The following is a 23509-nucleotide window of genomic DNA, read 5'->3' on the forward strand; positions in this document are numbered from 1 at the left end:
GGAGTTCATAATAGAGGACTCCCTTCCAATCCCACCATATACACAACCTCACTTTCTTTGATTGAAGACCGGCCTTTGGTGTGGTTGGTGGTGGTTCATTTCGCTTGCCCCACAATCTCTTCTTTTCCACGTTATTGTACAGTATCCACTTTTCATCACCCGTCACAATTCGTTTTAAAAACGGAACGTTTTCTTTACGCTTCAGTAGAGATTCGCATGCAGAAATATGGTCAAGAAGGTTTTTTTCACTTAACTTACGTGGAACCCAAACATCAAAGCGATTCACATAACCAAGCTGGTGCAAATGATTTTCCACGCTTGATTTGGACATTTTGAGTATGTCGGCTATCTCCTGCGTTGGTATAACGTTGGTTGTTCTCAATTATTGTTTCAATTTGATCGCTATCAACTTCAAGTGGTCCACCTGTGTTGATGCTCAGCTGGACCGTGGAGCATCGTCCAGCAAGAAATCTCCAGCACGAAACTTTGCAAACCACTTTTGACACGTTCAGCCAGTCACAGCACCTTCTCCATACACTGCACAAATCTTTTTTTGCGTTTCAGTTGCGTTTTTACCTTTCTTGAAATAATAAAGCATAAGATGCCGAAAATGTTGCTCTTTTTCTTCCATCTTCAATATTAAAATGGCTACACAAAAATTCACCAATTTTGATGTCTTTTTCTAAATGCACACTGATATGACAGCTGTCACATAGAATCTAACAAAATTGTTTCACATGAAGTTAAAGACAACTGAGCACTACTAGAGCCATCTTACGGAAAAAACTGAACGAATCTTTTGGTCCACCCAGTACCACAGACTTGATAGCTTAAAAAAGAGAAATGTATCTTCTCACAGTTCTAGAGGCTAGAAGTCCAAGATCAAGCTGTTGGCAGGTTTCTCCTGAGGCCACTCTTCCCAGCTTGCAGATGGTCACCTTCTCCTGTGTGGCCATTTCTCTGTGTATGAGCCTCCCTGGTGTCCCTACCTCTTCTTATAAGGACACCAGTCATATTGGATTAGAGCTCCACCCTTAGGACCTCATTTCACCTTCATTACCTCTTTAAAGGCCTTATCTCCAATACAGTAACCTTGGGGGTCAGCCCCTCAACATATGAATTTTGGGGTTGTGGGGTGGGGGGAAGCACAGGAATCACATTGTACAAAAAATACTCTCCTTATCTTTAAACTCTAAAATGACTCCATGAAGGCGACACTCGCGGACGACCCTTGACAGAGGATGCAGCCGATTCAGGTCACAGCCAATCTCACATCCACTCTGGGGCTTATATTCACTGAGTAAAATGGCCAGTAGAAGCATCTGTATGATTTTAATTAATTTTTAAATTAAAATTTAAAAGAAATTCTTTTTAGCCAAGCACATGTAGTCACATGTGGTTATTATTGGTCAACAATGATAACTAAAACACCAGCCATTGGTAAGTTTGCACTAACAGTACTTCTACCCAGAATTTTCCACCTGCTTCATGTATGTACTTTCCGCAGGTACTCTGCGTGGGCCAGATCATCTGTGCTGTGGTTGCAGAGACAGATGTACAGGCAAAGCATGCAAAAAGATAAAGGTAACCTGTGAAGAACTGGAGCCCATAATCTTCACCATGGAGGTAAGCAGACTGCCTGATCTCTCCGGTAAGGTTGTAGAATCAAAAGTTCCTTTGCAAACTTCTTAATGCGAGACTAATTCAGGGCTCTACTTTTTTTTTTTGTCACTGGCTTGCTCTGGAAAAATCAGCTTGCTCTGGAAGATATTACTTAAGTGAATTAAAATTAGCTTTGGCTCCAAGAAACAGGAAAAAAATAGAAGTTTCTTTCTCTCTCACATTCAGAAAATCTAGAAATGGCCAGTCCCGGGCTTATATGTGTTTCTAAGTGTCAAGGGTCTGGCCTTCTCGTATATAGTTGCTCCGTCCTGCGTGGTTTCCATTCTCCAGATCACACTTTGGTTCACAATGGCTACTGAACTCTGGCTGTTGAGTCCACATTTCAGTCAGCAGAGAGAATGAGGTGATGACGAAGAGCATATCCCCTCCCCTTAAGGACACTTCCAGAAGTTGCACATAACCTTCCTACCTCTCCTTGGGTAGAACCTAGTCACATGCCACACCAACATACCTAGAAAGGGGATCTGGGAAATGCAGACTGTATTCTAGGTGGCCAGGTATTCACTAGAAATTGGGGATTCTATTACTTGAAAATAGTGAGAATGGATATTGGGAACAATAATCTTTTCAAGGTAGAGCCCAAAAGCAGTGGGACTTTCATGATGAAATTCCACAAAAATTTCCACTCTCATTTCTGGGTCTAGATGATGGAATGAAAATGCTACTTCCAGCAAAAATAATGAATTTAGATTAGAAAAGTGAGATGTGGACAGGGGTTTGCATGTTCTAATTCAATGAAAGTTGAGAAAAGCTTATTTCTTTTATTGCTTGTGAAAGAAAATAAAATTTTTTCAAAGGCCCTAGTGAACCATTTGAACATTTTTAAAATGTGCCTAAAAGGTACAACTTACTCAATATTCAAAGTGTTAAAGAGGTCATGTTTCTTGTTCTTTCTAAACCAAATCAACTCTGTTCCAAATTCCCATTTCATCAAGTTTGCAAGAAGTCCAAGCCATTGTTCTTGGCTCACCCCGCTTCCTAGGGTTGTACTAGGATCCTAACAAGGGTTTTTTGAAATTTTAATTCCAATCCCATTTCCTCAAGGGGGAAATGGTACCCAAAGGACACACTCATGAAATATCTTGGGACTTGGAATGTTTAGAGATCTAGAGTTCCCTCCGATTAGGACTGTCCACCATCAGCAAAAATATTCTTTTGCGAAGAAAAGTAGGTCGGACTTCCCTGGTGGCGCAGTGGTTAAGAATCCACCTGCCAACGCAAGGGACACGGGTTTGATCCCTGGTCTGGGAAGATCCCACATGCCACGGAGCAACTAAGCCCGTACGCCACAACTATTAAGCCTGCGCTCTAGAGCCCAAGAGCCACAACTGAAGCCTGCACACCTAGAGCCCATGCTCTGCAACAAGAGAAAAGCCACCACAATGAGAAGCCCATGCGCCGCAACGAAGAGTAGCACCCGCTCGCTGCAACTAGAGAAAGCCCCTGTGCAGCAACAAAGACCAAACACAGCCAAAAAATAAATAAATAAAATTAAAAAAAATTTTTTAAATCCTTTTATGAAGAATAGCAGGTAGGACTTCCATGGTGGCGCAGTGGTTAAGAATCCACGTGCCAATGCAGGGGACAAGGGTTTGATCCCTAGTCTGGGAAGATCCCACATGCGTGGAACAACTAAGCCCATGCGCCACAACTACTGAGCCTGCACTCTAGAGCCCGTGAGCCACAACTACTGAGCCCACGCACCACAATTACTGAAGCCCGCACGCCTAGAGCCCATGCACCCCAGCAAGAGAAGCCACCGCAATGAGAAGCCTGCACACCGCAACGAAGAGTAGCCCCCGCTCGCCACAACTAGAGAAAGCCCACGTGCAGCAACAAAGACCCAACACAGCCAAAAATAAGTAAATAAAATAAAAAATAAATAAATTTTAAAAAAAGAAAAGTAGCTAAAAGAACAGTCATATATACCAATACTCATTAATCCATTCATTCATTAACATGACTATATATATGAGAGGCAGTATAGGGTACTAGTTAAAAGCACAGGTTCTAAAACCAGGGCTTCCCTGCTGGCACTGTGGTTGGGAGTCGGGGACATGGGTTCGTGCCCCGGTGATCCCACATGCTGCGGAGCGGCTGGGCCCGTGAGCCATGGCCGCTGAGCCTGTGCGTCCGGAGCCTGTGCTCCGCAACGGGAGAGGCCACAGCAGAGAGAGGCCGGCGTACCGCAAAATAATAATAATAAATAAAACCAAACTGCCAAGTTTGAATCCTGGCTACACCACTTCCTAACTGTGTGACCTTGGGCAAGTTTCTTAACCTGTCTGTGCCATGGTTTCCTCATTTGTAAAATGAAAATAATAATAATAATACCTACCTCATCGAGTTGTTGTAAGACTAAATGAGTTAATATGTGCAAAGCACTTAGAACAGTGCCTGGCACATGTTGATAGTTAGTACTTGATAAATATAGCATATATTATAATAAGATTATACTACCCTAGGACACATTTATGGGACGGCAATAAACATACTTCCACATGTACTACGGTGACATATTGAGATCTTGGTTTAGCAAAAAATGAAAATTTCAACTATATTCTTCATTTTCTGCTGCTCTGAGAAATCCAGTATTCATTATTAGGCAAGATGCTTCTGAAAACTAAGCCCAGGCTTGAAAGCTGCCTCTATCACTTATTTGAAGCGTGACTTTGAGAAAGTTATTTTAACCTCCTTAAGCCCAGTTTCTTCATCTGGAAAATGGAGAGACTAATAGAATTCATGTGAGAATACATGTAAATACACTGTATATTGTACAGTGTTTGACACAAAACATGCACTCAATAAATATTAGCTGCTTTCACTATTCCCATTATTGTCATTAGCAAGAAAGGCGATGGAGTTAAGGCCATTGGCAAGTGAGAATGCAGGAGTCAGGTGCCATTGTCAAGTGTGGAAAACACCTGGATCTAAAGGTTAAGCAAGGATCAGCTGTCCTAGGTCAATCCATAGAACCACAGGACAGGATGGCTTCCAGTCTTCATGTGTGAGTCAGTTCATGTAACTGTCCAAAAAACACCCCTAGAGCAAAGGGCTAGAAAGGCCCTTATGAGATATGCCAAATACAAAAAGAAATGAACGAACTGCATACTGTGTCTGTTGGGCTTTGTTGCCCAAGAGCTGTGTTAGGACTTTAGTCCTCCCCCATTAACATGGTCTCCATCCTATACGTGAGCTCCCTAAGTCTGACACGAGTATTTTTCTTCCAGAAGAGGGGAAAAAGGGAGGGCCCTGAGCCTCACTCTTACTGCATTTGGAGCTATCACTTGTTCCCTGGAGATCTACACTGAAAATGAGAAATGAGTAGTTATCATCCCGGACCATCATGGTGTCCCCAGATCTCAACTCTAAATGTTTCTCTAATCCTTGTTGGTTTTCTCTGCCATTTAGAAGTTATTTCCTCTGACATCTCATCTCTGCCGGGAGTCTGCTACTCTAGTATGTGCTCCCTTGCTTGTCTGACTCCTTTGTGTGTCTTAGCAGATGGCGATTTTCGGGAGTTTACTGGTTTTTGAGTAAGAACAAATTGCCATTGGAAGAAAACAGTCAGAAGAATTAGCTCTGGGCTTCCCTGGTGGCGCAGTGGTTGAGAGTCCGCCTGCCGATGCAGGGGACACGGGTTCTTGCCCCGGTCCGGGAAGATCCCATATGCCGCAGAGCGGCTGGGCCCGTGAGCCATGGCCACTGAGCCTGCGCGTCCAGAGCCTGTGCTCCGCAACGGGAGAGGCCACAACAATGAGAGGCCCGCGTACCGCAAAAAAAAAAAAAAAAAAGAATTAGCTCTTTTTCTTCCTGTCACTCAGGATGCCACAAAACACAACTGATTCCTGTGTCCTGAAAAAAAAACTTGAACAAGGAAACATTGAGGAGGCATTTGAAAAAGTCGATCAAATTGTTGAAGTGACTCAGGATGTTTCACAGAATCTTTGCGCAACGTTCTTCTGACGCAGACATTGAGAACATGTGATTTCCTCTCAGAAAGACCAGCGGCTGAAGTCTTGGCGTTTTGCCAAAGTTCTCTTTTCTCGCTTCCTTTCAAATTGGCTTATGTGTTGCTTTGGGGGGTGGGGGGTAGGAAGCAATAGAATAAACAGAAGAAAAATTCCTAAGACTTTGATTAGTCAAGGACAGAGTGAAGAAGGGAAGCAGACACTTTCAACTTGTTATCCAGAACCTCAGTCTCTGAAACAGATGGCCTCAGTTGTCACAGGACAAACACCTGATCCATCAATGCCTTGGTCAGGACAAATCCAGCTGGCCAGTGCACGTCTCACCTGCTTTTGAATTCCCCAACCAGCATACAACTTCAGGCATTTCCCTGTGCTTACCCTTGACAGGAGAAATCCGTGTTGGAGGACAGGAACAGTTTTACATGGAAACACAGCGAGTGCTTGTTATTCCAAAGACAGAGGACAAAGAACTGGACATTTATGTGTCAACACAGGATCCAGCCCACGTGCAGGTGAGGTCCAGGATCACCCCCAGCTTCCTAATTGTGTCATGGCCTTCCACCTCCACAGTCTCACAGCTGGCCACCATTTTACCTGCAGAATCTTAGAATCCAAGTATCGGACATCAGCAGAGCAGCTAAGACCCCAGACCCTTTTCTGACATTATCTGGTCTTGTCAAGTAAATGAAAGAACTGCCACAGCCATTTTCAGTTTGAGGTGTACATTCACGGACTTCGTGCTTAAATGTGATTGTGATTGGATGACAACACTTAATTATTTCCGTACTTGATTTTTCCCTAAAATAATCACTACAGGTAACCTTTGGAGTAAACACATCACTTCATAGCACATTTTCATTTCCCCAGTCATAAAGTGCTCCAGGTTTTAGCTGCAAACATATCTTCTTCTTTAGTAAATTGTCAGGTGTTCACTAGCTTTCACCTTGCTGGGACTTTAGGGGTAGGTGTTTGTCTAAGATTCAGGTTCTGACAGGAATCCAGGACAGTTTCCCTTTAGGAAAGTACCATTTTTCTGCTGGAAAGTCTGCTGGAGACTAACAATGTTTATAGACTCAGTAGAGCTCTGAAAGACAGATTCAGACTATCTCAGTTGTTTCTTTCTTTGTTTTTTACTGACAGTAGATGTCGATGAATTTTGCTGTGCTGTTTCAGGAAGCAGAAACCTTCTTTACCATTTCAATCTTGTAAACCTTTCCCGTTATCTACCTTTTACAGAAAACAGTGTCCTCTACTTTAAACATCCCATCAACAGAATCACCTGTCATGTAAAACGAGTGGGTGGAGGTTTAGGCGGGAAGGTAGGAGGACCAGCTGTATCAGGGCTATTGCAGCTGTGGGCACTATCAGGTAAGTGCGCTTGGGGGCACGGGAGGGCGTAAAATGCACACAGCTGAGAGCAAATCAGTGGCCTGAGAGTCACTTGGGCTGCTGTCAGAACCACCTGAGTGTCCTTGGGCAACTCAGCCTCCTATCCCTTTTTCTTTATAATTGTAGATAACACGCACCCTCCTAGAGTTATTGGAAAAGTCAAGTGCACATAGAACTTTGAATAGGCTAATTTGCTCTATAAAGGAAAAGTGGTATTATTTGTTGAACCCCTCCAGAGCTGACGCGGCCCCGTCCCCGAGCTTCAGGGAAGGTGACCCACTTAGGGGTAGGGCAAGTCACCTGCCCAAGTGGAGTGTCAAGGGGGAAGGCTGCTCCCCAACTTTTCCTTCCTACCGTCAGCTGAAGACAGTGGGATGAGGAAAAAAAGGCTCCCACCCTCTCCCTCACTGCTCCTGAGAAGGGCTTGCTCTTCAATGTGTGCTCAATTGACACATGACAACCTCAAAGAGAGCTCCTGGGCTGACCTCAACCGGAAGTGTTGCTCTTTCACTGTTCATGCTGTTCATGGCGCTGGCTTTTCTATTTCTCATTCATTTTTTTTAACATCTTTATTGGAGTATAATTGCTTTACAATGGTTATTCCTCGTTCATTTTTTATGGCTGTTTTTTGTTTTGTTTTGTTACTATGTCAAAGCCCGAATCAGCCTGCAAATTTCAAAGGTCCTGCTTCCTTTGACAACTTCCATGTAGTTCAAGGGTCCCAAAGCACTCAGATATGTGTCTCGTTTTGCAATGACAGGTGGGGAAAAGGTGGGATCTGAAATCCATCCCCAGTGTTTTCCATAATGAAACTCTTTGTATTCACACCCAACAAGGAGTCAGCAAGGGATAATTAATTCATCGTATTCCCACCAAGCTTTGTGCATTTAAGGCTTCTCAAACATGACTGCACATCAGAATCATCTGGGAGCATCTAAATCCCAGTACCTAGGCTTCCCCATGTTGACCCAGGCATCAGTCTATTTTAAAACTTCCCCAGTGACTCCACTGTGCAGCCAAGTGTGGGAACCAGTGCCTTAAGCTACAACACCTGCCATGCACTAAGTGGTCCCCAGAGCAGTGTTCCCAAACTGCTGATAATAAGAGTCTCCTGGGCTCATAGAAATTCTTGCCTCCCCATCCCAGACCCACTGAATCAGAATCACCAGGGGATGGATGTGGAAACTGTACATTTAACTGATACTCCAGGTGGTCCTCATCATTAAAGAAGACCATAAAACCCTGTGGTAGAGTCGTGGTTTTCCACATGTACCTGAAGACACCTGCATCAGAATCACTGAGGAAAATGCAGATTCTAGGGCTCCTCCCAACCTATCGAATCAGAGTCCTAGTGCTAAGGCTCAGGAATCTGCATTTCACCAGCAGTCCAGATGATTCATCTGCACTTCGAAGTCTGGGAACCTCTGCCCTAGAGAAACAGAAAACCTGGACGTCCTCACTACCCAAAGGCCCAACTTAGCTAACATAGTAGCATTCATAGCTGAAAATGAAGATTCTAATCCAGACTTCCTAGGCCGTGTGCTTGGCCTTGTTTTTCCAGTTGTGTTGTTAAGTTTGATTTACCTGTTCACACTCTTTGGCCTCTGTAACTAGTGGCGGGGATATGCAAAATGGTTGGATCTAGGTGAGGGTCAAATTTGAAGCCATGAGAACACAAGTTAACTGACATGTGACATTAATCTCCTTTGGCTAGTTCGTCAAACAATGACTTCTAGAACACAGAGATAATAGTAATTTAGCCATACATCAATTCACATCAGTGCCTAGCATATCATATGCACTCAGTGAATGTATATAAGTGACGGGTGGGTGGTTAAATAAATGGTTGGATATATAGGTGGAAGGGTGGATGGTGGATGGATGGGTAGAAAGGTGGATAGATGGATGGGTGGGTAAATAGTTAAATGAGGGGATGGATAAATAGGTGGGCGGATGGTAGATGGGTGGATGGATGGATGGATGGGTGGGTGGGATGGATGAAGAATCTAAGATTTGTTTCTTTAGAACTGGTCACTCCATTCGTCTTGTTCTTGATTGTGAAGATGATATGTTAATAACTGAGAGAAGACACCCATTATTTGGAAAATATAAAGTAAGTATTAAAGATGAAAATATTAAAGTGCCTCATTTTATTTGAATGGTTTATCCTTTTCTATTATTTTGATTTTGCCAAATTCTAAAAACAATCATCTTAGTACCTACAATATTAAAATGGGTGCTGTGTGTTTGAATACTCATAATAACATTTTATGAGGAACTTTTAGTAAATTTGTTGTAAAATTATGAAGAAGCTAAATGATAAAAATAATTTCCAATAATTATTAAAAATACCCTATTCAAGGAATGGGATTTATGTTAGTGGTTCCTCAAAGACAAAAAAAAAAAAAAAGAAAGAAAGAAACTACAGACATTGTGGTACCAAAACTTCTTGACTATAAAAATATTATTTTGCAGTAGAAACTGTTTGGAAACCATTTGACCGTTTTAACTGCAAAATTATTTTTTACAAGTGTTTCCACCAAATGGTTATGAAAGCATCACAAAAGCTTTTTGCAAATAGGAAAAAAGAATAAACTAACTAGTGAAATAACTTAAATTGTCTCAAACCAGATTCATTGCATTTTTATGCAACTATAGCATAAACACTATTAAAAATAACTGCTGGGATCTGGTTGACAACAATACTACTTTTCAAATTTGTGATTGAGTGTTAGGACAGTTCTAATGTAATGTTTCTATATCAAACATGCTTCATCTGGGAATTGCTTATAGCATACACATAGCTAGATTTTCTGTGTGATTTTGTCATTTGGTAATTTTGGCAAATGCTAGGCTGAAGTTTTCATGAAGAAAGGTTTGCTAAGCAAAATAGTACCATAAATGAGGGAGCAGAGAGATTCTTAAGCTGTTCGATATAAACCTTTCAAGAATTTTGGAATTGGAGGCTTCCGGGAAGATGGCGGAAGAGTAAGACGCGGGGATCACCTTCCTCCCCACAGATACACCAGAAATACATCTACACGTGGAACAACTCCTACAGAACACCTACTGAACGCTGGCAGAAGACCTCAGACCTCCCAAAAGGCAAGAAACCTCCCACTACGTGGGTAGGGCAAAACAAAAAAGAATAAACAGAGACAAAAGGTTAGGGACGGGACGTGCACCAGTGGGAGGGAGCTGTGAAGGAGGAAAGATTTCCACACACTAGGAAGCCCCTTCGCGGGTGGAGACGGCGGGTGGCGGAGTGGGGATGCTTCGGAGCCGCGGAGGAGAGCGCAGCCACAGGGGTGCGGAGGGCAAAGCGGAGAGATTCCCGCACAGAGGATCGGCGCCGACAGGCACTCACCAACCTGAGAGGCTTGTCTGGTCACCCGCCAGGGCGGGCGGGGCTGGGAGCTGAGGCTTGGGCTTCGGTCGGAGCGCAGGGAGAGGACTGGGGTTGGCGGCGTGAACACAGCCTGCAGGGGGCTAGTGCGCCACGGCTAGCCGGGAGGGAGTCCGGGGAAAAGTCTGGACCTGCCGAAGAGACAAGAGACTTTTTCTTCCCTTTGTTTCCTGGTGCGCGAGGAGAGGGGATTAAGAGCGCTGCTTAAAGGCGCTCCAGAGACGGGCGCAAGCCGCGGCTAAAAGCACGGACCCCGCCGCCACCAAGAAGCCTGTGTGTGAGCACAGGTTACTATCCACACCTACCTTCTGGGGAGCCTGTGCAGCCCGCCACTGCCAGGGGCCCGGGATCCAGGGACAACTCCCCCGGGAGAACGCACGGCGCGCCTCAGGCTGCTGCAACGTCATGACGGCCTCTGCCGCCGCAGGCTCGCCCCGCCCTCCGTGCCCCTCCCTCCCCCGCGGCCTGAGTGAGCCAGAGCCTCCAATCAGCTGCTCCTTTAACCCCGTCCTGTCTGAGCGGAGAACACACGCCCTCCGGCAACCTACACGCAGAGGCGGGGCCAAATCCAAAACTGAGCCCCTAGGAGCTGTGAGAATAAAGAAGAGAAAGGGAAATCTCTCCCAGCAGCCTCAGAAGCAGCGGATTAAAGCTCCACAATCAACTTGATGTACCCTGCATCTGTGGAATACCTGAATAGACAAGGAATCATCCCAAATTGAGGAGGTGGACTTTGCGAGCAAGATTTATGATTTTTTTCCCCTTTTCCTCTTTTTGTGAGTGTGTATGTGTATGCTTCTGTGTGAGATTTTGTCTGTATAGCTTCGCTTCCACCATTTGTCCTAGGGTTCTATCCATCCGTTTTTTTTTTCTTAATAATTATTTTAATAACTTTATTTTATTTTATCTTATTTTATTTTACTTTTTCTTTTTCTCCTTCCTTCCCTCCTTCCTTCCTTCCTCCCTCCCTCCCTCCCTCCTTTCTTTCTTTCCTTCTACTAATTCTTTCTTTCTACTTTTTCTCCCTTTTATTCTGAGCCGTGTGGATGAAAGGCTCTTGGTGCTACAGCCAGGAGTCAGTGCTGTGCCTCTGAGGTGGGAGAGCCAACTTCACAACACTGGTCCACAAGAGACCTCCCAGCTCCATATATATAATATCAAATGGCGAAAATCTCCCAGAGATCTCCATCTCAACACCAGCAGCCAGCTTCACTCAACGACCAGGAAGCAACAGTGCTGGACACCCTATGCCAAACAACTAGCAAGACAGGAACACAACCCCACCTATTAACAGAGAGGCTTCCTAAAATCATAGTAAGGCCACAGACACCCCAAAACACACCACCAGACGTGGACCTGCCCACCAGAAAGACAAGATCCAGCCTCATCCACCAGAACACAGGCACTAGTCCCCTCCACCAGGAAGCCTACACAACCCACTGAACCAACCTTAGCCACTGGGGACAGACACCAAAAACAACGGGAACTACAAACCTGCAGCCTGCAAAAAGGACACCCCAAGCACAGTAAGATAAGCAAAATGAGAAGACAGAAAAACACACAGCAGTTGAAAGAGCAAGATAAAAACCCACCAGACCTAACAAATGAAGAGGAAATAGGCAGTCTACCTGAAAAAGAATTCAGAATAATGATAGTAAAGATGATCCAAAATCTTGGAAATAGAATAGACAAAATGCAAGAAACATTTAACAAGGACCTAGAAGAACTAAAGATGAAACAAGCAACGATGAACAACACAATAAATGAAATTAAAAATACTCTAGATGGGATCAATAGCACAATAACTGAGGCAGAAGAACGGATAAGTGACCTGGAAGATAAAATAGTCGAAATAACTACTGCAGAGCAGAATAAAGAAAAAAGAAGGAAAAGACTGAGGACAGTCTCAGAGACCTCTGGGACAACATTAAACGCACCAACATTCGAATTATAGGGGTTCCAGAAGAAGAAGAGAAAAAAAAAGGGACTGAGAAAATATTTGAAGAGATTATAGTTGAAAACTTCCCTAATATGGGAAAGGAAATAGTTAATCAAGTCCAGGAAGCACAGAGAATCCCATACAGGATAAATCCAAGGAGAAATACGCCAGACACATATTAATCAAACTGTCAAAAATTAAATACAAAGAAAACATATTAAAAGCAGCAAGGGAAAAACAACAAATAACACACAAGGGAATCCCCATAAGATTAACCGCTGATCTTTCAGCAGAAACTCTGCAAGCCAGAAGGAACTGGCAGGACATATTTAAAGTGATGAAGGAGAAAAACCTGCAACCAAGATTACTCTACCCAGCAAGGATCTCATTCAGATTCAATAGAGAAATTAAAACCTTTACAGACAAGCAAAAGCTGAGAGAGTTCAGCACCACCAAACCAGCTTTACAACAAATTCTAAAGGGACTTCTCTAGGCAAGAAACACAAGAGAAGGAAAAGACCTACAAAAACAAACCCAAAACAATTAAGAAAATGGGAATAGGAACATACATATCGATAATTACCTTAAATGTAAATGGAATAAATGCTCGCACCAAAAGACACAGATAGGCTGAATGGATACAAAAACAAGACCCATATATATGCTGTCTACAAGAGACCCACTTCAGACCTAGAGACACATACAGACTGAAAGTAAGGGGATCGAAAAAGATATTCCATGCAAATGGAAACCAAAAGAAAACTGGAGTAGCAATACTCATATCAGACAAAATAGACTTTAAAATAAAGACTATTAGAAGAGACAAAGAAGGACACTACATAATGATCAAGGGATCGATCCAAGAAGAAGATATAACAATTGTAAATATTTATGCACCCAACATAGGAGCACCTCAATACATAAGGCAAATACTAACAGCCATAAAAGGGGAAATCGACAGTAACACATTCATAGTAGGGGACTTTAACACCCCACTTTCACCAATGGACAGATCATCCAAAATGAAAATAAATAAGGAAACACAAGTTTTCAATGATACATTAAACAAGATGGACTTAATTGATATTTATAGGACATTCCATCCAAAAACAACAGAATACACATTTTTGTCAAGTGCTCATGGAACATTCTCCAGGATAGATCATATCTTGGGTCACAAATCAAGCCTTGGTAAATTTAAGAAAATTGAAATTGTATCAAGTATCTTTTCCGACCACAACGCTATGAGACTAGATATCAATTACAGGAAAAGATCTGTAAAAACTATAAACACATGGAGGCTAAACAATACACTACTTAGTAACGAAGTGATCACTGAAGATATCAAAGAGGAAATGAAAAAATACCTAGAAACAAATGACAATGGAGACACGATGACCCAAAACCTATGGGATGCAGCAAGAGCAGTTCTAAGAGGAAGTTTATAGCAATACAATCCTACCTTAAGAAACAAGAAACATCTCAAATAAACAACCTAACCTTGCACCTAAAGCAATTAGAGAAAGAAGAACAAAAAAACCCCAAACTTAGCAGAAGGAAAGAAATCATAAAAATCAGATCAGAAATAAATGAAAAAGAAATGAAGGAAACAATAGCAAAGATCAATAAAACTAAAACCTGGTTCTTAGAGAAGATAAACAAAATTGATAAACCATTAGCCAGACTCATCAAGAAAAAAAGGGAGAAGACTCAAATCAATAGAAATGAAAAAGGAGAAGTAACAACTGACACTACCGAAATACAAAAGATCATGAGAGATTACTATAAGCAACTCTATGCCAATAAAATGGACAACCTAGAAGAAATGGACAAATTCTTAGAAATGCACAACCTGCCAAGACTGAATCAGGAAGAAATAGAAAATATGAACAGACCAATCACAAGCACTGAAATTGAAACTGTAATTAAAAATCTTCCAACAGGTCTTCCCTGGTGGCACAGTGGTTGAGAGTCCGCCTGCTGATGCAGGGGACACGGGTTCGTGCCCCGGTCTGGGAGGATCCCACGTGCCACAGAGTGGCTGGGCCTGTGGGCCCTGGCTGCTGAGCCTGCGCGTCCGGAGCCTGTGCTCCGCAACGGGAGAGGCCACAGTGGTGGGAGGCCTGCGTACTGCAAAAAATATATATATATATATCTTCCAACAAACAAAAGCCCAGGACCAGATGGCTTCACAGGCGAATTCTATCAAACATTTAGTGAAGAGCTAACACCTATCCTTCTCAAACTCTTCCAAAATATAACAGACGGAGGAACACTCCCAACTCATTCTACGAGGCCACCATCACCTTGATACCAAAACCGGACAAGGATGTCACAAAGAAAGAAAACTACAGGCCAATATCACTGATGAACACAGATGCAAAAATCCTCAACAAAATACTAGCAAACAGAATCCAACAGCACATTAAAAGGATCATACACCATGATCAAGTGGGGTTTATTCCAGGAATGCAGAGATTCTTCAATATACACAAATCAATCAACGTGATACACCATATTAACAAATTGAAGGAGAAAAATCATATGATCATCTCAATAGATGCAGAGAAAAGCTTTCGACAAAATTCAACACCCATTTATGATAAAAACCCTGCAGAAAGTAGGCATAGAGGAACTTTCCTCAACATAATAAAGGCCATATATGACAAACCCACAGCCAACATCATCCTCAATGGTGAAAAACTGAAAGCATTTCCACTAAGATCAGGAACAAGACAAGGTTGCCCACTCTCACCACTCTTATTCAACATAGTTTTGGAAGTTTTAGCCACAGCAATCAGAGAAGAAAAGGAAATAAAAGGAATCCAAATCGGAAAAGAAGAATTAAAGCTGTCACTGTTTGCAGATGATATGATACTATACATAGAGAATCCTAAAGATGCTACCAGAAAACTACTAGAGCTAAACAATGAATTTGGTAAAGTAGCAGGACACAAAATTAATGCACAGAAATCTCTGGCATTCCTATACACTAATGATGAAAAATCTAAAAGAGAAATTAAGGAAACACTCCCATTGCAACAAAAAGAATAAAATACCTAGGAATAAACCTACGTAAGGAGACAAAAGACCTGTATGCAGAAAATTATAAGACACTGATGAAAGAAATTAAAGACGATACAAATAGATGGAGAGATATACCATGTTCTTGGATTGGAAGAATCAACATTGTGAAAATGACTCTACTACCCAAAGCAATCTACAGATTGAATGCAATCCCTATCAAACTACCACTGGCATTTTTCACAGAACTAGAACAAAAAATTTCACAATTTGTATGGAAACACAAAAGACCCCGAATAGCCAAAGCAATCTTGAGAACGAAAAATGGAGCTGGTGGAATCAGGCTCCCTGACTTCAGACTATACTACAAAGCTACAGTAATCAAGACAGTATGGTACTGGCACAAAAACAGAAAGATAGATCAATGGAACAGGATAGAAAGCCCAGAGATAAACCCACGCCCATATGGTAACCTTATCTTTGATAAAGGAGGCAGGAATGTACAGTGAAGAAAGGACAGCCTCTTTAATAAGTGATGCTGGGAAAACTGGACAAGTACATGTAAAAGTATGAGATTAGATGACTCCCTAACACTATACACAAAAATAAGCTCAAAATGGATTAAAGACCTAAATGTAAGGCCAGAAACTATCAAACTCTTAGAGGAAAACATAGGCAGAACACTCTATGACATAAATCACAGCAAGATCCTTTTTGACCCACCTCCTAGAGAAATGGAAATAAAAACAAAAATAAACAAATGGGACCTAATGAAACTTAAAACCTTTTGCACAGCAAAGAAAAACATAAAGAAGACCAAAAGACAACCCTCAGAATGGGAGAAAATATTTGCAAATGAAGCAACTGACAAAGGATTCATCTCCAAAATTTACAAGCAGCTCATGCAGCTCAATAACAAAAAAACAAACAACCCAATCCAAAAATGGGCAGAAGACCTAAATAGACATTTCTCCAAAGAAGATATACACATTGCCAACAAACACATGAAAGAATGCTCAACATCATTAATCATGAGAGAAATGCAAATCAAAACTACAATGAGATATCATCTCACACCAGTCAGAATGGCCATCATCAAAAAGCTAGAAACAATGAATGCTGGAGAGGGTGTGGAGAAAAGGGAACACTCTTGCACTGCTGGTGGGAATGTGAATTGGTACAGCCACTATGGAGAACAGTATGGAGGTTCCTTAAAAAACTACAAATAGAACTACCATGTGACCCAGCAATCCCACTACTGGGCATATACCCTGAGAAAACCATAATTCAAAAAGAGTCATGTACCAAAATGTTCATTGCAGCTCTATTTACAATAGCCCAGAGATGGAAACAACCTAAGTGTCCATCATCGGATGAATGGATAAAGAAGATGTGGCACATATATACAATGGAATATTACTCAGCCATAAAAAGAAACGAAATTGAGCTATTTGCAATGAGGTGGATAGACCTAGAGTCTGTCATACAGAGTGAAGTAAGTCAGAAAGAGAAAGACAAATACCATATGCTAACACATATATATGGAATTTAAGAAAAAAAATGTCATGAAGAACCTGGGGTAAGACAGGAATAAAGACAAAGACCTACTAGAGAATGGACTTGAGGATATGGGGAATGGGAAGTGTAAGCTGTGACAAAGTGAGAGAGAGGCATGGACATATATACACTACCAAACGTAAGGTAGATAGCTAGTGGGAAGCAGCCGCATAGCACAGGGAGATCAGCTCGGTGCTTTGTGACCACCTAGAGGGGTGGGATAGGGAGGGTGGGAGGGAGGGAGACGCAAGAGGGAAGAGATATGGAAACATATGTATATGTATAACTGATTCACTTTGTTATGAAGCAGAAACTAACACATCATTGTATTGCAATTATACTCCAATAAAGATGTAAAAAAAAAAAAAAAGAATAGTGGAGGTTTTGGTGAAAGGCAATTGAGAGGAGATTAAAAAAATTTAAAAAATAAAAAGAATTTTGGAATACCATAAATTCTAAATTTGTACATTTTGCTCCATTTCGTAACTTCTCTGATTTACTATCCAGCAGTTCCCTTGGAGTAGATGATAACCAAATAGGCAAATGGTTCCATCAATGTATTTATCCCTGATTTCAGAAAGGCAAAGGGACCAAGGCCAATTCTTTTTTAGTAGAACTACACTAGGGAGCGGGAATTTTTCTTTTCAACCTGGGCTGTGCAGACAAAATGATCCAGGTGGGCGGGAAGGGAGTGGCAACTTGAGAAAAATGCAAGCTGTCCGGTACTAACAGCAACACGAGCTCACATTTGTTCCATGCTTCATCAGTGACAAAGTGCTTCACTAGCTCAGTAAGATGAGAGCAGTCATTCCCATGTCCGTTCCCCGACCCCAGAGGCTTTCCTGTAAAAAGATGCACTGTGATTCATTCCAATGCACTCTGGAATCCCAGAGACTTTTCCACAAGGGGGAAAACCACAGACTAAATTAGAAGGAAAACCAGTAAAAAGTGAAGGAAAATCTTCCAAGGACAAGGAAGAAGAGGGTAGCAATTATATGCTGGGAGACAAGCAAGAACTTTAGAATTCCATACTGACTGTGAAGCCAGAAAATTACACGTTGAAACGAAAGGGCTCAGCAAAATTCAGGTCAGAGGAGGTCTTTGTCAGCCAAGCACTGAAAAACAAGAGAATGTCCAGACGTGGTCCACCACAGAGCAAACGGGGGTGGTCTGTCTTCAGTCCTGCCCATGGAGAAGCTGGGCTGCGGCTCAAGCTTAGCATTAAATTCGAAACATATTGTAAAATGTCCATCATTTGGTGACAGGTGGGATTCATGAACAACGGGCGAATCAAAGCTCTAGACATTGAGTGCTTCATTAATGGAGGGTGCACACTGGGTGACTCGGAGCAGGTATGTGCATCAGAAACCGGCACCGTCCTGCTTTGTGAACAGAATGCAGAATTTCTTTCTTTTTTATTTATTTATTTATTTTGGCTGCATTGGGTCCTCGTTGCTGTGTGCAGGCTTTCTCTAGTTGTGGCGAGCGGGGACTACTCTTCATTGTGGTGCGTGGGCTTCTCATTGTGGTGGCTTCTCTTGTCATGGAGCATGGGCTCTAGGCACGCAGGCTTCAGTAGTTGTGGCACGCGGGCTCAGTAGTTGTGGCTCGCAGGCTCTAGAGCACAGGCTCAGTAGTTGTGGCACATGGGCTTAGTTGCTGTGTGGCATGTGGGATCTTTCCGGACCAGGGCTCGAACGCGTGTCTCCTGCATTGGCAGGTGGATTCTTAACCACTGTGCCACCAGGGAAGCCCCAGAATTTCTATATGAGTCTTTGTGGAGCACTTTCTTCAAGTACTTACCTAGTTCCACAAGAGATTCAACTCTGTAATTGAGTTTTAGAGAAAAGAAAAAAAAATGTTGTCCAGTATTATGTGAATATCTCCTTTTACTTTAGGTAGTAGAATTTCTTATACTGAAGCTGAAAAATGTATATATAAAATCCCCAACCTCAGGTTCCAGGGCCATGCGTGCCTGACAAATTTACCATCTGACATGGCCTTTCACAGATTTGGCTTCCCACAAGGAACCCTGGTAACAGAATCTTGCATCACAGCTGTGGCAGCCAAATGTGGCCTTCCGCCAGAAGAGGTAAGGTTGTAATCGAAGTCGTAACCAAGGTTGCTGAAGAGTCAGATGAGGTGTGAAACCAGCTACTCAAGGAAACACCCCAGAAGAACCATACAAATTAGCCCTGGCTCAGAATTCAAGATAAATTAGGGGCTACCTAAAAGAACTCACCTCCGCCTATCGGTCTCCTTCCTTATGCAACGATTTCTCTTTTTCTTTCTTTTTTTAATTTGTACGAAAGGAATTACTCTTTTTAAAATTCAAACCATACTGAAGTTATTAAAGTAAAAAGTGAACATCCTTTCATCCCGCGTCCATATTGGTTGAGGGTAACCATTGTTAACAGTTCCATGTTTATTGTTCTAGCCCTTTCTCTATGTTTACCCACCCATCTGTATTCATACACAATTACATAAATGCTGACATATGATGCAAATGTGCACATATGTGCTTATTTACCAAAATGAGACCATAATAAACACATAATTCTGCACCTACTTTTTCTACTTAATATGCCATGGCCAGCTTCCCATGTCAGTAAAATGATCTACTTCATTCATTTTCATGACTGAATACTTCTGTGTAACATGAATGTACCATAATTTATTTAGCCACTCCACTATTGCTACACATTCAGGTTGTTACCCATTTTTTGCTATTAAAATGGTATTGGTACAGAGGTACCAAGGTTGTATCTTTGCTCTATTGTGCATATTTGTAGGATAAACTTACAGAAGTGGAATTGCTGGTGCACTTGAAAACTTTTGAGAGGTATTGCCAAAAGAATGCCCTCCAAAAATATTACCTTGTGCAAGAGCCTAGAAGGTACACAGTATGTACGACATGCCAGACCAAAGAGAGGCAGCCACTGGCAACTGAGATCATTGTTGATAACACTCTTCCACTCCTCACACATGCCAAGCAAATCCCAGCCTGCTTTTTCCACTTCTATCCCCTGTTTCCCCAGTATAGACCCTCTGCTCCAGCAAAGACTCTCCATGTCTTCGAACCCATTTGTCCTTAAATTCAACAGGGAGAACCACCAGGTCTCTGAATTGTGAATGTTGAGGTACTTCCTACACACAGGGGAACACCTAAATATTGAACAAGGAAGACGGTAGTTATCCTGAGAAGTCACATAAAGTGTTCTATGGGTACAAAGGAGAAAAACATCACATTGGCTTGGGGGAGGGGAGTCAAGCAGAAATTTCTGGAGAAGATGGCACTGGGGTAGGCCTTGAAGAATAATAGCGCAGGGAATGGAAAGGTAATCTGGGCCAGTGGAACCCTTGAACAATGAGAGGCGGCCTCTTTGTGGCTCAGTTTCTTTATCTACAAAATGAGGACAATATGACTCACCTCACAGAGTTTCCACAAGAATTAAATGAATTTGTTAATATTTGGTTTCATAAACTAGGTAGTAGTATGCCAGTGTAACTGCTGATAATCATAATTCCTTTATTGTCATCACAGTGGTTGGGGATGATGAAAAACCCTGAGCATATCTCAGTGGGCTCCCCTTCTTCTTTGTCAGACGTTGCAAGTTTCTAGGACATGACACACCTATATTTAAATACATTACTAAAAAGATTTGACCACACATTCCAAAGGCAATTGGAAGGCTTAGAGAAGATCTGCTATTTGTCACTAGCTGCAGTGCTCTTCCTCTCTAGCAAAACAAGTCTTCAGTTATGACAATAAATCCTTACTTTCATATCCTGTCTAACAACACTGCTCCCCTCTCTGAACCTTGTAGGAAAAAAAGGAAAATCTATCCCCTTCAGCCCCTCCATCCCACTGCCCTTCAAAAATCAGTTACTACCTCTATCTTCCACTTCCAGGAGGGAGAGACCCCGATTGGTGCATTGAAGAAGACAGGAGAAATACCGCTCCCCACTATTTCTGCAAAAACACATGCTGTTCAAAGAAAAAGAAGAAAGACCCTGTCTTCTCCCCACTGAAGTTTATGCTTTAGTGGGGAGGCCTTACAAGTCTCTGTTTTGCAATCATTTTCTGTCTTATCATAACTATTGACTCAATTTCCCACACACTTCAGATTAGGGAGAAAAACATGTACAGAACAGTTGATAAAACCATCTACAAACAGGCATTCAACCCTGAAACCCTGATAAGATGTTGGAATGAATGTCTGGAAAAGTCTTCCTTTCACAACAGAAGAATGCAATAAAAAGAATTCAATAAGAAGAATTACTGGAAGAAGAGAGGCATTGCTATGATCCCCATGAAGTTTTAAGTCGGATTTGCTGCAACAAGGTATCATCAGGTAAGTCTTGTATGTGTGGGAAGTAACCCTCGTTCAGACACACTCTGGCTCTCCGATGTGGGAAGAGTGTCACATCTCCCAGGGTACTGGGCCCCTCCCCCAGCACCTGGGAGAAGTGTACAGAACCCTCCTAAGCAGTCCCCCATCTGCAAGCACTTTCAACACAGCGCAGTAGAAAAACACCTCAATGGCAGAAAACGGCATCAGCAAGCATGAGATCCACAGAAGCAAAACTGCCATGATAGAGCGTTGACCCCTGCTGAACCCCCGCTGTTCCAAAAGGGGACAGGAGCCCACGAGGCCCATGATACCATGCTTTCTGAGCTTGGAGGTCTCACGGCTTGGGCAAGAATGGGCTTCTCCTGCTCTGTGCCCCAGACCCTGCAGCACCCTTCAGTGCCCCTAAGTCTGAGGCAGAGAAGTCATTCCATCTTGCCGTTGACAGGCTGGCTGTTCTCCTAGCCACCTCTCCTAGGAATCTGTGTCAATTCTGCAGGGGTGGAATGGGGGTGGGAGGGTCCAAAAATCCTCCCAGGTAGATTTGTGAAAGAAGAGTCAAGTCATTCAGAGGCTCATCCAGAAGGGAGGAGGAAGGGCGGCATAGGGATGGGAACTTTGAACAGCACAAAGACTGGTACAGACGAGTTTCCCAGCAATCCCAATGGGTCATATACAGGAAGGATGTTAGAAAACTGGGAAAGGCTGCTGCCTCCCCTTTGCTGTCCACCAAAAGCAGAAACTCAGCAACTGGAAAATCTTACATGCATTAGATCTAGATCTAAATCTAAAATCCAAATCTGAAAGTGCATTAGCTCTCCCTTGTGCGTATCATTGAAAGCATTCTTCCACTTATACTCAGCTACTGGCAGCCAGCACACACACATACACACACAACACAAAGGCTGCCCTGTCAAAGGGAATCCCTCTTAGGGAGTAAAGCAGTTGCCCCAAATCCCTAATCAGCTGGAGCCAGATGGACCTGCCACTTATTAGCTGTGTGATATTCAGCAGGTTATTCAAGCTCTCCGAGCCTCAGCTTCCCCAATTATAAAAGGAGAATAATAACCCTTTCTCCTAGGACTGATGAGGATTCAATGAGATGCTGAATGTAGGATTTGGCAGCGTTCCTGGAATGCTGTGTGCTATCCAGGGCAGCCCTAAGCCCCTCCACAGGAGATCTCAGACACATCGCTCAGGGCTGTGGCTCCTCTGGTGGGTAGGGCTCGCTGGACTCCTGGATCACATTCCCGTTTGGGTCCAGAGTGCCCATTTTATAAAGAGACACAAGGAGGTTAACCGTCACGTCTACAAGTCTGGACTGAATCAACAGCCGGGGTATAAGAGATCCTGGATAGCTGCCAGTGTGGTATTTCTCTCTGACACCAAGTGCTGTCTGTCCTCCACCAATTCCCCAACACCAACTGGGTGTCCAACAATTCAGTTCCGGGACTAACTACCCAGAGTTGGCGCAGAACCCACAGATCAAGGACTGAGTCCTACAGGATGGTCCCCACTTCAGATGCCAGCGAAAACAGGGTACCCATACTACCTACACTTCTGCCCAGACAAATACAAATTCAGGGGTTTCCACTACCCACCCTCAGGTTTGATAAAGCCACAGAACAACTCACAGAACTCAGGAAAGCACTTTACTGTGATTATGACTAGTTTATTACAAAGGCTACAACCCAAGGATAGCCAAATGGGAGAGATGCACAGGGCAAGGGATGGGAGAAGGCGAGTCGAGCTTCCAATGCCCTCTTCACCCAGGCATGCTGCCTCCAGCTTGTGGATGTGTTCACCAACCCAGAAGCTCCCAGAACCTTGTCACTTGGGGTGGGGAGGGGGGTGCTGATAATGGACTTCATTACATAGGTGCCGTTGATTACATTATTGACCATTGGTGACTGAACTGCTCTCCCTTCCCTGGAGACTGGGAGACAGGGCACCCTCTGACCATGTACTTTGTTGTTCTAGCAATGAGCACCCATCCTGAAGTTATCTAGGCTCCCTCCATGAACCATCCCATTAGCTTACAGAAGACAATAAATTCCAAGAGTTTTGGGAGTTCTGTGCCAAGAACCAGGGCCAAAGACCACATCTTTTTTGGGTTTTATTATTTTTTTATTGATGTATGGTTGCTGCACAATATTATAGTTACAGGTATACAATGTAGTGATTCACA

General features: G+C 42.9%; 1 protein-coding gene across 1 annotated transcript in view; it reads left to right on the forward strand.

Annotated features, from left to right (window-relative positions):
- The window catches only part of LOC307187665 (aldehyde oxidase 2-like), a gene marked incomplete at its 5' end in the record, with an annotated part of 72247 nt that overhangs the window by 36715 nt on the left and 12023 nt on the right, over positions 1-23509 (forward strand). The window contains 16 exon segments of the mRNA XM_079924061.1: positions 1508-1571; positions 1574-1626; positions 5508-5525; positions 5529-5543; positions 5545-5604; positions 6041-6166; positions 6891-6912; positions 6915-6995; positions 6998-7022; positions 9069-9156; positions 18235-18321; positions 18868-18903; positions 18906-19061; positions 21097-21225; positions 21229-21291; positions 21295-21337. Coding sequence (XP_079780187.1) covers positions 1508-1571; positions 1574-1626; positions 5508-5525; positions 5529-5543; positions 5545-5604; positions 6041-6166; positions 6891-6912; positions 6915-6995; positions 6998-7022; positions 9069-9156; positions 18235-18321; positions 18868-18903; positions 18906-19061; positions 21097-21225; positions 21229-21291; positions 21295-21337 — 1066 coding nt within the window.

Source organism: Stenella coeruleoalba (assembly GCF_951394435.1).
Source record: "Stenella coeruleoalba genome assembly, chromosome: 6".
In the NCBI taxonomy this organism is placed as follows: Eukaryota; Metazoa; Chordata; class Mammalia; order Artiodactyla; family Delphinidae; genus Stenella; species Stenella coeruleoalba.